Source organism: Belonocnema kinseyi, chromosome 5, assembly GCF_010883055.1.
Source record: "Belonocnema kinseyi isolate 2016_QV_RU_SX_M_011 chromosome 5, B_treatae_v1, whole genome shotgun sequence".
Lineage (NCBI taxonomy): Eukaryota > Metazoa > Arthropoda > Insecta > Hymenoptera > Cynipidae > Belonocnema > Belonocnema kinseyi.
This window is the reverse complement of record NC_046661.1, coordinates 51,635,958-51,652,126: the sequence shown is the minus strand read 5'-3', so window position 1 is coordinate 51,652,126 and position 16,169 is coordinate 51,635,958. Positions and strand designations below refer to the sequence as shown.

Sequence of the window (16,169 nt, the reverse complement as noted above, 5' to 3'; positions counted from 1 at the left end):
TCAAAAAGTGAGCGCATTTTGAAAATTTTTGAGACAACTTTTTTCTGAATTTGAAAATTCTATGTACGGATATTCATAGAATTCAAAAGAACAAACAATTTGTCCTTATGACTTTTTTCGATAAAAAGAAAATTCTCAGAGTTATAGCGTTTTCAAATTTTTTTTAATAAACCGAAAATCAAAATTTGAAGCCGAAAAACGCACGATATGAAAAAAAGTCAAAAGAAGAAAAACATTTCTTTTTGATAGCCCTACAAGATTATCATAACCAATTTTTGCATTTTCTTCAAAAAACTAAAATTCAAATTTTGATTGCACAAAAAATAATCGAAAATAAAAACATCCATTTTGTGGAGAAACTATGTAGGATACGAAAAAAGATTTGTTTTATTTGTGAAAAATAACGTTGAAAAAAAAGAAAATAAAAAAAATGTGTGGAAAAACGATAAACGTTACGAGAAGAAAATCCAAAAAAACATTTACATTTATTTATTGTCTCGAAAATTTAAAATAATAATAAATAGAATATTTGTAGGCTCTCTTTAATTGGAATATAATTAGGTAAATCAGTGTTCATAACATTTTTAGCGTACAGGCCGTACAGAGCCAGCCAACCGACTCAACTATAGCAAAGATTGCTATAGTGATGGCTTAGGCGAACGCGAGAACGAGAAACAGAAAATCACGTTCGGTTTAGAATTCAACAACTTTTGATGTGCTGCCCGGCCCCACCTCGCCCGCTGACGTGCTCGGAGGACGCGGTTGCCATAGAAACGGTGAAAAGTTGAAGAGGGCAGCACCTCGATATAGTCGAAAATGTAGTTAGATATATATATCGACCGTCTCCACCACTCACCCATGCCGTATCTAGGACCTAATATCTTTGGTATTGCACATTCAAAGATTAACGTCGCCATGGCCGGATAGGTCTCGCTGTTACCAGCAAGGGGTATCTACACTGCGGAAAGCCAGATGTTTCTACAGATTTAGTGCTGAAGAAACTCACCAAAGAAGAAGAAGGATTAACTTTGACTTGCTTTGACTACATATTGTGCCAAGCGAAGGAAAGACACTTCAAGAAAATCAATAAGCTTCAAAGGAACAATTCTTCCTTTATTTTCAGGTATAATTGGCTTTTCAGTTATTTAGTAAAAAAATTAAGCTATTTTGGATGAAAAGATACAGTTTTTAATCATATATTTTACTTCCGGTGGCTATAATAGCCACACCCATTGAATCATACCTATTTATACTGTATTGTTCATTTTGCACATGATTTGGTCCTTAGTATGGCGAAAATATAATATAAATGCTGGTATCACTGGATATAATAGTTGCAGAATTTTTCGAGTTCACTGATTTTGCAAACCTCTAAATTAAAAACATTAGCATTTTAAATCCTTTATATTAGATTACAGGCGGCCATCATTGAGCGTCCGGATTCTATAACTTCCTTAGCTCTCGGGCCCGTTCTCCCAATACCACCTGAGGTGCCGTAACGCGGAAAAATTTCCCAAAATGACAAAATTGGGAAATTCACCGCGCAAAAATATGACAATGTGCGGTTTAATCAGCCGCACAACAAATATTCCAATTTTTAAAATAAAATTGATAGTTTTTCATTACAAATTAAAATCTGGAAATTTTCATCATACGAAAATCATGACGTTTTAAACTAAATTCGCGATGACTGCGAAATAATCTCGAATTTGTTTGTCAAATAAGAAAACCTCTGCCGATGGCCCCGGATGTTTTAAAAATAGCTTTTCTCCCGATATTTGCAACATAAACATTATTGTAAGCTATTACGCGCAGGAATCGTTTCTTCATACTACAGGGAAGTTTCACGGGCGGAAAACTTCAAGTGGCAAAGTTGTTCCTTGCGTTTAAAGAAAAATTTGGGCCAAATCGTTCTCCTTTAAAAGATACGAACTTCTTATTAATGCCGCGTGCGTACTCAACTTGAGTCGACCGGCGCGGTTTTACCGACCACAGTGGTGTGGAATAGGAATTTACAGTTCGTAATCGCCCACAGGTCATGCTTCTTAACCGATTTTGAAGTTCTTGTCACAGAGCAACAATATATAAATGAATAAAGTGAGAATGGACAATTTCGGGTTTTTTAAATTTTTATCTCGGGGGAAAAATGCAGAAAGAGACTCAAAATCAGCTGGAATTATTTAAACTCAGCATTTTTTTTTTCGAAATTAGCTATGGCATACGAATGAAATATTACTTTTTAAATATCACCCCCGTAAGTCTTATTTTACAGAATCCTGAACAAATGAGTTTTGAGGTTTTTTTTTTTTTTATAAAGCCGCGACTTTCTATCGTTATTCTAATATAAAATTGCAAAAAAAATTGTTCACACAATTTGTGTAGACACCTAGTTATCAGTATAAAGTAGTATTTTATGTATTGGAAACAATTTTCATTTTTTTAAAACCTACAAAATCATAATTAGCGCCAAAAACTCGCAACTCCATTTTTCCACTGATGGGGTTTTTTTGAACTGTATAAAACAGACTTATGGAAGTGATATTTGAAAAGCAACATTTCATTCGTATTTCACAATTTATTTTGAAAAGAAATGTTGAATTTCAATAATTGCACCTGATATTGAGTTTCTTCCTGTATTTTTTCTTGAGGTGAAAATTCACCAAGCGTTACTTATTTTAAAAAGCAAAGATGAATCATTACTTATTTTTAAAAGTAACGTTAACGCGCTACACTTTTCTGGGTAATTGTGATGAAAAGTGATATACGTTACTGTACATTATTTTGTAAAATTTCTTAATTGTATTCATACTAAATCCTATGTCATAATAACCAATCAGAAGACGTGTTTTCATTATAATATTACTGCCGTACAAACTAAAAAGATACATAATTCCAATCTCACTCGAACTGAGAAAATCGAGAAAAACTCTTTGCCAATAGAATCTAATATCGAATAAAAATTTGAATAATTAAGATGCACTATTTGGATAAAAATAATGTGTTTTTTCATACTTTGCAATAAAAAGATTGATTTTTTTAACAATTTCTATTAGAAAATGGACTTGCGATGTTTTACTGGTCGCGGAAAGTCAAAAATATAAGGCAAAAAGAACATAAAGTCACTTACGGACGATGCCTTTGTCGAAGAGCTCGAGCCCAGCCTCAAAATACAACAAAACATACGTAAGGGACACTGTGTATTCAGTGGCTGTTGCGAACTTACCCGAACGATCGTCGTTAGTGTATAGCCGAATTTAGCCGGGTTTTATTTTCTGTGGATTTCCAATCGGGAGTCCGAGCTAACTCGCAAGTCTCAAACATACGTAAGGGTAAGCGATTATTTTTATTTGTAAATTTTCTCCGCACTTGGTCACTTTTACAACACTTTTAGGACACGCAAAGTGCTTTACGTATCCTTTTTTGTTGTATTTTTCAATTTTTCGACTTTCCTTATTTATAAACAATCGTTTTTTGCCATAAAGATCAATGATTAATAATTTTTATTAACACAGCTAGATGCAGCTTTCTCTTGCGAATCCAACGATACCAAAAACTCATTTTTCATAAAAATGTCACGTATGTTTCTTTTTAGTTTGGACGGCAGAGTATATCTCTGTATATTCGGTTTCGAGCAAAAGATTTTTTCCACGTGCAAATTTACGTGCAGTGAATAAAAAAAAATCTTTTATTAGTAAATTTAAATATTTTCTGGAGATTTTCTTTTCGGCAAGAAGAAAACAACTTAAAATATTTTAAAATCGGAGAATATTTTCTAATTCCCATTAGGATACACTTTTTTCGCATTCAAAAACTGAAAAGTTTTTTTAAAAAGATATGAGCCCGTAAGTTTTAGAAAAGTTAGTCAGAGACACTGTATCGTTTGTCATTTACTCGCATTTAATCGAATCTGCTTTGACACAGAGTAAAGTAAAAAGTACAGAGTGGCCGCTGAATTGGAAAACCTGGAAATGACCGGAACTCTTTGGTGGCAGGGGGAAAAAATTAACAGGAAATATTTGCAATTTTTTTTGAAAACAACTTTTTCAATAGTTTAAACATTTTTCAACAAGGTTTATTTAATATATTTATAACGCTAGAGAAAGTTAAAATAGCTATAATCCCATTCATTTTAAAGTTCGTCAACGTGGCGATGTGTTCTACGATTATTAGGCTACTGTGCTGTTACGTTTAAGAAAGCGTTTATCAATCCATTACGAATAAGCACTAGTCTGTTGTTCCGTTACGGATAAGAACTAGTCCATATTTATTTAGCTAAGTTTTCAGAGGAAGAAATAGTCTAGTATTTGTCAGAACATTTCCTATTAATGCAAAGCTCCAGTATTTTGAATTACAGTTTGTTATATAATTCAGGTTCCTATAAATTTCAAAACAAGAAATTTTTAAGATTGTTATTTCTTTTAACAATTCTACATGTTTGCTAGATTTCTTAAAAAATGAAGTTAGGCTAATTCTTATCCGTAAAGGGAAGATAGACTAATGATTATTTATAATGGAATGAAAGACGCTTTCTCAACGGTAACGGAATATACCCAATATCTTGTTTTTGGACAACTTCAGGATCATTTTAAACTAAAAATGAAAAACATCCGTTCCGCGCTTTTTTTTAATGAAAAAATTTAATTATTTGAAAAAAATCTTCAATTGTTCATTTTTACGCATCAATAAAAATGTATATAAACTTCAAATAAAAATGAAAATTTATTTTATCTAGTAAGTATGAGAGCGATAAATAAGCTTGCAAAAATAATATTTCTCATAATATTAGACGTTTACATTACGCAAATAAACAAGAATCATCACCTGTAAATGATTAAATCATTTTTGTTCTGTTTTGAATGCTACACTTCAGATATCATATAATACGTACAGCTGAGCATTGTATGTAAATATGTGTGTATACATGTGTGATAATTTTGAATTTCGTCTAGAATATTTAGTCTACTAATAACGTTTAAACATCTAATATTATGAGTAATATTATTTTTGCAAGCTAATTTAGCGCTCTTATACTTACCAGATCAATTAAATGTTCATTGCTGATTACATTATTTGATAACTTAGTAAATTAATTAATTGTAATTGTTATTTGATCCTGAAGTCGTCCAGAAACAAGATGTATTTGAATTTTAGAATTACTAGAAAGTTTCATTGAAATTAGCTCAGGCCAATATTGAGATATAAATCTATATGGCTGTAGAAATTTTTTTTTTTCTTTTTACAAGTGTTTTCGTAGATTTACCTAGTTTCAGTTCCAACTTCTGAACGATATATTAGAATATAAATCTCTGGTTCTGGAAATTAAATTTTTGCTTTCTAAATGTGTTTCCTTAGATTTGCCTAGTTTCAATTTTCACTCCCGAATGACTTACAGCTTTTTAGGGCCAAGAGGGTATGTTTTAAACATTTTGGATGCCTGGGTAGGTGAAAAATTAATATTCTAAGGCTCCAGAAACTAGCAATTTTTCTTTCTAAAATTATCTCTTTAGATTTAACCAGTTCCTACTTCTGGAAGATTTGCAACTTTCTTGGACCAACATAGAATGCTTTGAGAAAATATTTAATATCGGCGTTAGTATTTTTACATTGTTATACTAATGAGAAGGTATTGGTTTTATGTAAAATTTCACTTTGTCGGTTTTCATCAAACCTTCACGTTTTGAGAAACCCTGAGCCAGAAAAAACTATTTTAACGAAGGGGTTTGTCTGTCTGTATTCTGTAGGCACGTTAACTTTCGAAAAATTGATCAGATTGGATTCTGCTTTGGCAGACTTTTTGAAGGCCTAAAAAGGAAGAACGAGTTCATAAACCAGCTATTTTGGATGAAAATTCAAAAAGTGAGCACATTTTCAAATTTTTTGAGACTACATTTTTTCAAGATTTAAAAATTCTATGTACGGTTATTCATAGCACATTTTAAGCCAAACAATGCATGATAATAAAAAAGTCAAGAAAAGAAAAACGTTGATTTTTGGAAGCCCTACAAGATTATCATAACAATTTTTTTAATTTGGTCGAAAAGTTGAAAATTCAAAATTTGATCGTACCAAAAATAACGAAATATGCAAAAATTCCATTTTTTGGTCAAACTATGCAAGATACGAAAAAAATGAATTTTTTAATTTAAAAAAAAAAACAACTTCGTTGAGGAGATTAAAAAAAAAATCAAATGAGGTTAAAGAATTATCGAAAGTTGTAGATAAAATTTGTGTGTTTGAAATAAACGCTAAAATTTAAATACACATAACTTTATACAACTTTTATTCAAATCGGAAAAATACGTGTCGTCTAATTTTTTTTAGAACAACATATATTTTTGCCGAAAGGTTTTGTGACTTGATGTGTAGAACCTGCCCGATTTAAAATTGTGCGATCCGATCAAATGTTAGAATATATACAAATTCTAACGAAAGAACAATAATAACATCCATTTTAGTTTAAAACATTGTTGATATAATGATTAATTGAATACGAAAATCCATTGTATTAATTGTTTTTCACCAAAAACTATTTTTTTAGTGGCTAATTTTTTTAAATCTGCCACCTTGAAATAATTGGCAAGCCTTTTGAATATTATGGGAAAAAATAAGCTTAATTATATTCCAGCAACATGATTTCGACACATAAAAGGCACTCATATCGCACTACCCGTGCCCAAAAAGTCCCATTGAGCCCTCTTTGGATGAGGGCCCCCCGCGGGGGCCCGCATGGGTGTTCCACGCTTGGAAATTCTACGAGGGCTTAAGGTTCCATGAGGTCAGACTTACAAAAAATGAATTTCTGACAACAATTTTATGACACTTTTTTGAAATTCGAACTTCGTCGTTAAAGTTTTGTCTTTAAAAATTGTAAATGTTCACAAAAAATTACATTTCCCTTCATTGTGAAAAATTGTAAAGTAGTCTACAACGGGAAAAAAACGAAATATGACGCGAAGAAAAATTGTAATCGATTAAAAATATTTATTTAAAAGTTATTTTATTAATATTCTTGGTAAAAGTTCGTGTATTTTATATTTAGATAGCGTCGCATAATTATGAATAATTAGAAAAAGAGAGCTTACAATTTGGTACTTTAACTTTTCTAAACTGTAGCTTATGAGGATAGCTTTTTCATAGAGTTCCAACTTGTCGGCTTAGCGCAGTGGTTAGCACTTCCGACTTTTAGGCGTGAGATGTAGGTATAAATATGTAGGTTCGATACTCCGTAGCGTTAGAAATTTTATTTGTAACATAATGTTTCAAAATGTAATATATATATTCACTCTAAACAGGACTGTTACTATTTAAAGTCGAAATACTCGCAATCAAATTAATATTTATTTTTTAAAAAAGATACATTTTTTGTCATAACGCTAGAGTATATCAGTACGGTACTAGTTAGCACTGACGCAGTACTGCGCCCATGGCGCAAAATGCGTTATCATCCCAAAGATATGCCAGTGCAGGTGCCTGAACTGGAAAAAAAACCAAGAGGGCTTCATGATTGCAAACATGAGGGATCCATGAGGGAAGCCTATGTCGGATCCCCATGGATTAGCATGTCGTTGCCATGAGGGCCCTCGCCTGGACTGTCCTCATGGATTCCACAAGGCTTGTGGGCAATTCATGCGGGCCCGCACGGGGGCCCCCTCAATTTGTCCACATGGGTATTATTAATTATACATATATTATAATTTTTTCAGATTAAAAAATGGACATGGTCATTTCAAGTTTGCAACAGCAGAGGCAGGTGACAGAACAACTTCGCCGAGAAGCTGCAATCAAACGAATCACAGTCAGCAAAGCCTGTGAGGACATCATGAAGTACATCACCGAACACGAGCAAGAAGATTGTTTGCTCGTTGGTTTCTCTTCACAGAAGTCCAATCCCTTTCGTGAGAAAAGCTCCTGCACTCTTCTCTAGTCGATGCTTGCTGTGTTCATTTTGATTTTAAATAAATCAAAGCTCACATGTTTTCCGTTAATCTGAATCTCTATAACTATTACTATTATTTTTATTTCGATGTATGATTTATATATCATTTTACCGTTTGTTAGGCTGAAATTAATAAAATTTTCATTCTGTTACATTACACTTTTAACCATCATTCAAAGCACGTATGCTTTATCGGAAAAATAAAGAAATGAGCGTTAATTATTCCTCACTACACTTTCTACTAAAACAATTTCGTACACACGATTTTTTTTACTTTTTTCAATTGAATCTAATTTTATGAATAGAATTAACTCAGGACCTACTGTTGCCTTATAAAGAACCTAATACTGTATTCAGTATTGTAATCAGAAATAATTGTAATTCTGAGAGAAAGATTGTTAATTAGTAGAAAAATAAATTATAAAATATTTTGTAAAATATATTTACATTCGTCGAAAGTATACATTGTGTTAATTTATTTTTCTTCATCCAGAGTTGTATTGAAACTATCATTTAAGACCAAAGTTTCAAATTTGTACTCTAAAATTCGGTAAGTGTTAATAATCTGGAATTATTTGAAAATTTTGTTAATGGTTTATTTTTTATAATTCCCCCGGATGTTTTATATTATTCTGTAAATGAAGAATATTTTAGAATCGCACATTTTTTTCTGGATATTTGTCCAATATTCTAAAATGCTTTGAAATGTTCTAGATTATTCTGATATTCTGGCACGTTTTGGAATGTTTTGCAATCACATGCAATCTTTTCTAACGCCTTGTAATCCCACTTACGAAAAAATATATGAAATTGAGTATAGGTCTATAATGAATTTTTTATAATTTTTTCGTGATTAGTAAAAAATTATTACAGGAAATCTATATAGAAATTAAGAATTTTAAAATATTGAAACAGTTTATACAAAAATCAAGAAAATACAAACGTATGATTTTTTTGATTAATTCGTTAGATTTTATAAAAATTTAAAGCATTTTAAAGACTTCCAAGCATATCAGGAGGCTTTTAAAAAGATTTTAAAGGTCTTCTAAATGTTTTAACTAAAGTAAGAAGATTCAATCGGTTTTCAAGATATTTACAAAATTCAAGGGATTTCAAAGAATTTCGTAGTATTTCAAGATAGTACTATTGAACTTTGGAAAATAAACTTAAATGAAATAATTTTGAAACGATTTCGTCAGACATCATATAACTGCATGGGGTTTTAAAGATTTTCAAACGTACTGGAGGTTCCAAAGAAGTTTAAAACCTTTTTAGGGACTTTAACGGATTTTAAAGCTTTTAAAAGTATTTAAAGGATTTCTAAATATTTGTAATAATTTAAAAAGAGTTATATTGCCACGGATTTTAGAGGATTTCTGCTTTTTTAAAGATGTCCAGGCATATCCAGAAATTTTTCAGTATTTCTAAATATTTCAAGGGTTTTCTAGTGAACTTTGTTAAATAAATAAATTAAATCTCAAGGGATATCTAGTGATATTCAGGTGCTTTCAAATGATTTATACTTTTTTAAAATGAAATTGTACGATCTTCAAAGGATTTTAAGATATATAGAATTTCAAGGGAGTTCAAATAATTTTTTTGAATATCGGCAGATTTTGAGGGATTTTAAGGTATTTCAAAGAATTTCACGAGATTTAAGGGCATGTGATACTTAGAAAATTGTCGATTTTACCAGTTTTAGGTCCCGACGGCTTTTTTTCTTTAATAATCAATATTTTGTCTTAAAAATTTGGGACATGGTAGCGACCATGCTAACGGACGTCCCCGCACACTTTATTTGGGTTTTTTTTTACAAACAATTTTTTAATATTGATAACAACGTGTGTACATTTGGAGGTTATGTATGTTACAATTCTCCTGTGCGTTACTTCCAAACTACACAATATTTTTGGCCGAAAACTTTGGACTTGCAAAAGTTGCAAATAAACATAGTAACTAATCTCCCGGCACTAACCTTTTTTGCAGGCAATCAAAAAAGTTTATTTTATAAATAATTTCCAAATTATCGGAAAGGCAGAGATAAAAAAAGACGTAACCTCAAAATAATACATATGCATAAAATTTTTATTTAGCACAATACATTTTTTTGTTATTATCCCTCAAAAAAGAGTCCGGGGACGTCCGTTATGATATTTTATAGCATCTCCGAATTCAGTTTTTAAAAATTTTCATTTTTGTGGAAAAGAAGCCGGGGAAACTGTAAGTGTCACATGCCCTTAAGGATTTTATTGAATCTACGAGCATATCAATGTTTTTCTAGGGATTTAAATAGTTTTTTTTAAAGATAACTTTATTCAATAAATTTAATTCAAATAATAAATAATATTCTGGGACTTTCCAAAGGTTTATACTGTTTTTTAATGGATTTTTACGATTTCCAAATATTTCAAAAGGGTTTTAAGAGATATACAAAATTACATATCCTATAATTGTTTTCCATATAATGATTTCCTGTAATGGATTTCATATAATCCATACAATCTTGCAATCTAGTGCACACCAAAAATTCGAAAAATTATACCTTCGAATTGACCTTAATTTCCAGATAACACCAAAAAAATCGGTAAAGATTTCCTGACAACTGCAACGCAAATATAAAGAAGATTGCATTATGAAGTTAGAACAAGATTCGTTCAACCAAGAAAATTTCGGTTTATTTAAAAATATTTGCAAGAGGAAATTTAGAAAAATAAGTACAGTATTTTCAAAAATTACAATCTTTAGTGTTCTGAAATTCTTTGAAATTTTAGAGCAAAATTGAGAAAACTGCTGAATTGATGCAGGGAAAGCTAAACGGTGCTGAGTCCACTTTTTGACAAATATGAGTTTTCTTCCAAAATCATAAACCTATTTCAGTCGAAGAATTAAGGCATTAAAATTTTCTGCTCTAAAATTTAGTTATTTAACTGCATTTAAACATTTTAAAACTTCAAAGAATTTAAACTAAGTGAATGAATTATCCTACAATATTCCATTTTTTTACAATAAGGCAGTCATTATAGGATTTTGACAAGTATGTCACACAATTGGAGGTATTATTAGCACAATTAAAAAATTTACTAATACTTTAAATGTTACTTTTTCTACTAAACAGTATTCTTTTTTAATGAAATAAATGAAACTATGTTTATCAGAAGATTTTCTTGACGATGCATATAATATTTTTAATTGAAATACGAGGGAAGTCTCAAAGCGGTGCTAAGTCCATTATTTGAGTATTATAGAGTTTAGCGGACCATACCGGAGCGATAAACATCGGCATAATGAATAGAAATGATTCGATAAAAAAAAAAACAATAGAAAAATACTATTAGAAAAATCCACCGTGTCATTTTCACAATAATTACATAAATAAACCGTTTTCTTTATATTTTTTTAAGAGTTTGCAACGGCTTAACATGACAGAAGACATATAACAGTCAAAACAACTAGAAAAAAGTTACTACTAGCGCCGCCGCAAGGCCGTTTTCAACACATGGGCCATTTTCAACTCTTGGTGACACGAGGCTGGTTTGGCCGTAATTGATAGACATTATGAAAATAATTAATAATAGTTTCGAAAAATAAATGTATTTGCAAGAAATATGATAAGATTTAAAACAATACTGATTCCGTAAAAAAGACATTATAAAAGTTATTATTAGCCTAATTTTGAAAAATGATTGCAGGTAATTAATATTATAAGCATTTTAATAAATAAAATAATAAAATGTGTATGCAGCGAGAATCAAACACGCAACCCTTTGGATATGAAGCTGAAGCGCCCGAGCTGCCGGCCGATTTAAAGTATATTTCGCCAAACTCTTTACGCCTCGTGAACGATATTTCGCTTAGCTCTCCTCGCTTCAATTATGAAATAACTTAAAAACTAAAAATTATTATTAAGAAATTACTTTCCGAATACGCAGTAAAAACTTTAATGTGAAACGATTTACGATATACATTTTACGTGTCCACAACACACAAAAAATCGATTACACACTTATAGTAAGAGATCTCATATAAAATTCTGTCTTCGCAACATGTATTCAACTAATTAAAATCTGACACACAAAGTTTTACTTAATCTAAATAAACATGAAAATCTACGAAACATAAGTTAAATACTTTACACAAACATAAATTTGTTTTGTAGTTATGCCGAATATGAAAGAGATTTGAAGACACTTTTCCAAAACTTCTATTTCAATTGCTTAGAACATAAATAAAATTACTATAAAGGAGGAATTCACTTTTTAAACAAAATTGCTTAACAAGCTCATCAAAAGCAAAAAGCGCTACTTATGTTTATTTAAAGTACAACCTATAAAAAATATAATAGAATTCCGAAATGAGATCGAAATTTAATGTTACTGAGAATATCACAAAAGGCTGTTAAAATTCAATTTCAATGAAACTGACGTAATAAATAAATTATAAATGGTTCGAGTAAATACATACATGTTATGAAACTAAAATTCTCTATTCTAACGTAAAACAATGTTCGAAACTAAATACGGCGAGTATTTTACTTAATTGATAAAAAAGATTGAAGCTTAGGGAAAATAATTTTGATTAACTTACAATTAGATTGTAAAATATCGTTGATGTATAGAATTAACGTCGCACACAATCAAAAGTAAAAAACATCTTATTGTGAAATAGTAAGTTCTTCTAATTTCAGTCACAAAGTCCCTACTCGAATCGCTCGAAGGTTTGACTTTCGAAGAATTAATGCTGTGATTATAGAGCCAAAAATAGAACGTTATCTTACAAAATAGGAAATAAATTTGTACATATTTTAAAAATTAAAAATTTTAAAAATGTGGAAGTTTTCAATTTCGACTGAATTCAAATTTAAAGAAATTTGAAAACTTTGGAAATCCTTCAAAGATAAAAACTTCAAGATTTTGTGAAATTCCTGATTTGAAGATTTAAAATTTCGCTTAAATATTCACTTTCGGCTCTAGAAAAGTGAGAGAACATCCTTAATCATGAAATCAGTATCTGTTACGATTCGCAACGTTGTTTATCAGACAAGAGAGATCAGCCCCAATAATTGTGGATTGATTAGCATAATAAGGATGAGAAGTAATTGCACCGTTGTTGTACTTGATTTGCATTGCTGTATCGTAATCAGGTGCTGGTCTATAAGGAGGAAGCAAAGCTTGCAAATTACTTGTGTCTTTTGAGGAAACGGAAACCACCGGACATGGAGAAGTCGACAAGTCGCTGTAACTATTCCAGCGCATGTGATTCTCAGTTTGATTATCCAAACGAAGAGAAGTTATCTGTTCATTTGCATCATTCTGAAATTTAAAACAATCTATACTATCTGTAAAACATGATAAAAGTAGCGCTGCGAAATACTATGGGTCTATTCGCTGAAGGGGATAATTATTTTTGTTTATTTCATGAATACTTCGCTTTCTTATGGATATCAAATAAATTCGATTCCTCATACCGATGTCCTCTGTTACAATGAACAACTTTTTAACCTACGGTAATATTATATTCGAAATTTAAAAAACATTTGTCTTCCCTACCGATAGAAATCTCTGAGTATTCTCAAGCGATGTAGCCTGGCCCATTTGAGCTTATAAGTAGAGTCGATTTGAATGATTTAGTCTCTGAGATAGTCTGAGAAATTTAGATCCTTTTCAAGGTCCTTTTAAGAGTGGTGCGACGGTCATATAATTTTCCTTTTGTATTCGTCACGTACCAGGCGGGAAGAGTTATTTACAGTAGTTGGCCGTCGCTAAACCGACTCTCCCTTTTTAAATTTCTCTTCAAATTATTAACACTTTTTTTTTAATTGATGAATTTTCTCATTATACTTATTTATAATTATAACTTATATGCTAATATACCATTTTCTAGTTGAATTAAAAAATGTTGTCTTTTTTGGCGTATCTCATTCCATTTACGAGAAACGTCGTATTAATTCCAATTTTAAGCATTTAAAAAAAAAGTTAGATATCGGAAATCATCGAAACCCGCAGATCCCGAATTATTATGTGTTAGGCTGTTAATTATGAAATTTAAAAAAATCTAATTCTAAATTTTAATCTGAAAGCTTAACAAAGGACCCTTGAGTGTCGGTTACTCTATTCACGTAGCCCCTCTGCTTGTTATTTATGATCGAATTCTTATTTCAATTTTAACCTCTCTGCTTGTTATTTATGACCCTAGAGAATCTTTAGAATATACTCAGAGATTTATATTGGTAGGGTTCAGAGAAACAATGTAACTTTTTCTTAACTTTCTAAGTAGCTAAAACAGGTCAATCCATGCCTCACGAATACGTGAACAATTTCATCAAATATAGTACTGTTGTATTCACAATATATAAAAAATCCATTCATAAATAGGATTAATAATTTTGCAGCAAAATTAAAAAACGATATTGGTAGGTTATGGTAGGCCATGAAAGATTCTTCAATTGGGAAATCGATGCATCTCGAAGACGCTAACAAATATACCATATACATTACTGTTGTAGTCTCGATATTTAACAAGTTTTCTCCATATGAACAAGATGAACAATATCTTTTTTAAATTTATAAATCGGGTTTGCTAGATCATAAGAGGTTATGGAAGGTTCATCAGGAGATAATTCGACGTGTCTCGAAAACTTGAACAAACATGTCAGATACACTACTGTAATATTCATACACGGAGAAAAATTTCGGGAGATTCATTCACGGTACAACTCCTTGATTTTATTACGCTTTAGCATGAGAACTAAGACCTCGGAACCCTTGCGCTTAAAGCATAGGTTTCGAAGTTTCAGGAATTAGGCCACGCTCCTTTGATCTCAGATCTCAAATTCTATGCTTTTAGATCACATAGTCCGAGACTTTAAATCAGGTAAAAATTGTAGCTCTTAACTCACGCGCTTCCAGGAATTAATCTCTTGAAATTTCTCTCCGTGTAACATGATCAAAGTTTTTCTGATATAAACAGAATAAACCCATTTTTTTAAACTTCATAAATCGGTACTTATGGGACATAAAATGTTAAACAATAGGTCGATCTATGCATCTCGAAGACGTGAAAAAATACACTATATATAGAATTGTGGTATTTTCAATACCAAATAAGTTTTTCTCATAGAAATAGAGTAAACCATTTTTTTGAAACTTCATAAATAGTTACTGGTCAGTTATAAAAGTTTCAACAATAGGTCGATTGATGCGTCTCGAAGACGCGAAAAAATATATTAGATATCGTATTGCTTTATTTGCAATATCAAAAAAGTTTCTCTTGGATAAACAAGATGCACTTTTTTCTTTTTTAATCTCTAATCTAAAAAAAATCTACTTCTAAATGGTCAATCTATTTCAAAATCCTATTGGGTACGGATATGATCTTGATATTTACCGGACATGACAGACAGCACCCGCGACGGCCAAAGCCTAAAATCTCTGAGAGATAGAAATCAGCAGTGGGACTTCGATACCGTGTCGAAAGTCGAACGAACCTCTCTTTCTATCTCCATACGTTAGAAAAAGAGGTCAGTTCGATTTTTGACTTTCAACAAGGTATCAGAAAGGCCCCCAAGCTGTGCGTATTTCACTGCGACAACATTTTGGGTAAATAGTTCAAAGCCCTGTTGCAAAGGCACTACATTCTCCATACACACAAAATTGTCACATGGGTTATAAATCGTTAAAAATAATTATTAAACATTTTTACAATAGTATGGAGAGCAGCAAAAGCATGTTCTTTAACACACGTCAATTTTATAGAAATCGAATTTTCAATTTAACCAAATATTCTGGAAAATTTGAGAAACATTTTTTGTTAAAATCATTAAAATAGCACTGACATCATAACCCTCCACCCCTCTCATAAATGTTAAAGAAAGGGTTGTTCAATTTCTCCTGTAAATCCATTAATTTTAATTTCATCACGATTATGACTAAAGGATCCAATAAAAACATATTTAAGAAATATATTTGTTGGCGGTGTGCACATAACAAGTAAGGATGTGCATTTTATAAGATTCGCAATATTAGTTCACTAAAAATAAAATACTACATTTTAAAGAAATTTTATAGATATTATAAATGTTATAGTATAATGTTATTTTATTGATCGTAAAAAATAACATTAATTAATTTACTGGAAAAATCGTCAGCCTTTTTGTAAAACTTTTGACAGACATAGGGTTACAGTAACGTCAGTACTATTTTCGTTATTTTTTTTCTCAATTTTGCCACAAGATTTA

General features: G+C 31.0%; 2 protein-coding genes across 4 annotated transcripts in view; one reads left to right on the top strand and one right to left on the bottom strand.

Annotated features, from left to right (window-relative positions):
• The first annotated feature begins 859 nt into the window (after positions 1-859).
• LOC117172834 (guanine nucleotide-binding protein subunit gamma-1) lies at positions 860-8,397 on the top strand. Of its 3 annotated transcripts, none has more exons than XM_033361081.1 (3): positions 860-1,123; positions 5,742-5,856; positions 7,704-8,397. In XM_033361081.1, the coding sequence occupies exon 3, from the start codon at positions 7,712-7,714 to the stop codon at positions 7,922-7,924; it is 213 nt and encodes a 70-aa protein (XP_033216972.1). In that variant the 5' UTR covers positions 860-1,123; positions 5,742-5,856; positions 7,704-7,711; the 3' UTR covers positions 7,925-8,397. The 3 variants fall into 3 exon arrangements, with proteins under 3 accessions (XP_033216972.1, XP_033216973.1, XP_033216971.1); XM_033361082.1 differs by lacking the exon at positions 5,742-5,856 and adding an exon at positions 3,054-3,329; XM_033361080.1 differs by lacking the exon at positions 5,742-5,856 and having other exon boundaries at positions 896-1,123.
• Positions 8,398-11,858: 3,461 nt separating this feature from the next.
• The window catches only part of LOC117173318 (tyrosine-protein phosphatase non-receptor type 14), a 10,410-nt gene continuing 6,099 nt past the window's right edge, over positions 11,859-16,169 (bottom strand). Inside the window, exon 7 of the mRNA XM_033361809.1 lies at positions 11,859-13,245. Within this exon, the coding sequence (XP_033217700.1) occupies positions 12,937-13,245 (309 nt within the window). The 3' untranslated portion in view covers positions 11,859-12,936. The remainder of the gene's footprint in view (positions 13,246-16,169) is intronic.

Excerpts from the sequence above, each read along its gene's own strand:
- LOC117172834 (XM_033361081.1), top strand. The coding sequence starts at position 7,712 with ATGGACATGGTCATTTCAAGTTTGCAACAGCAGAGGCAGGTGACAGAA.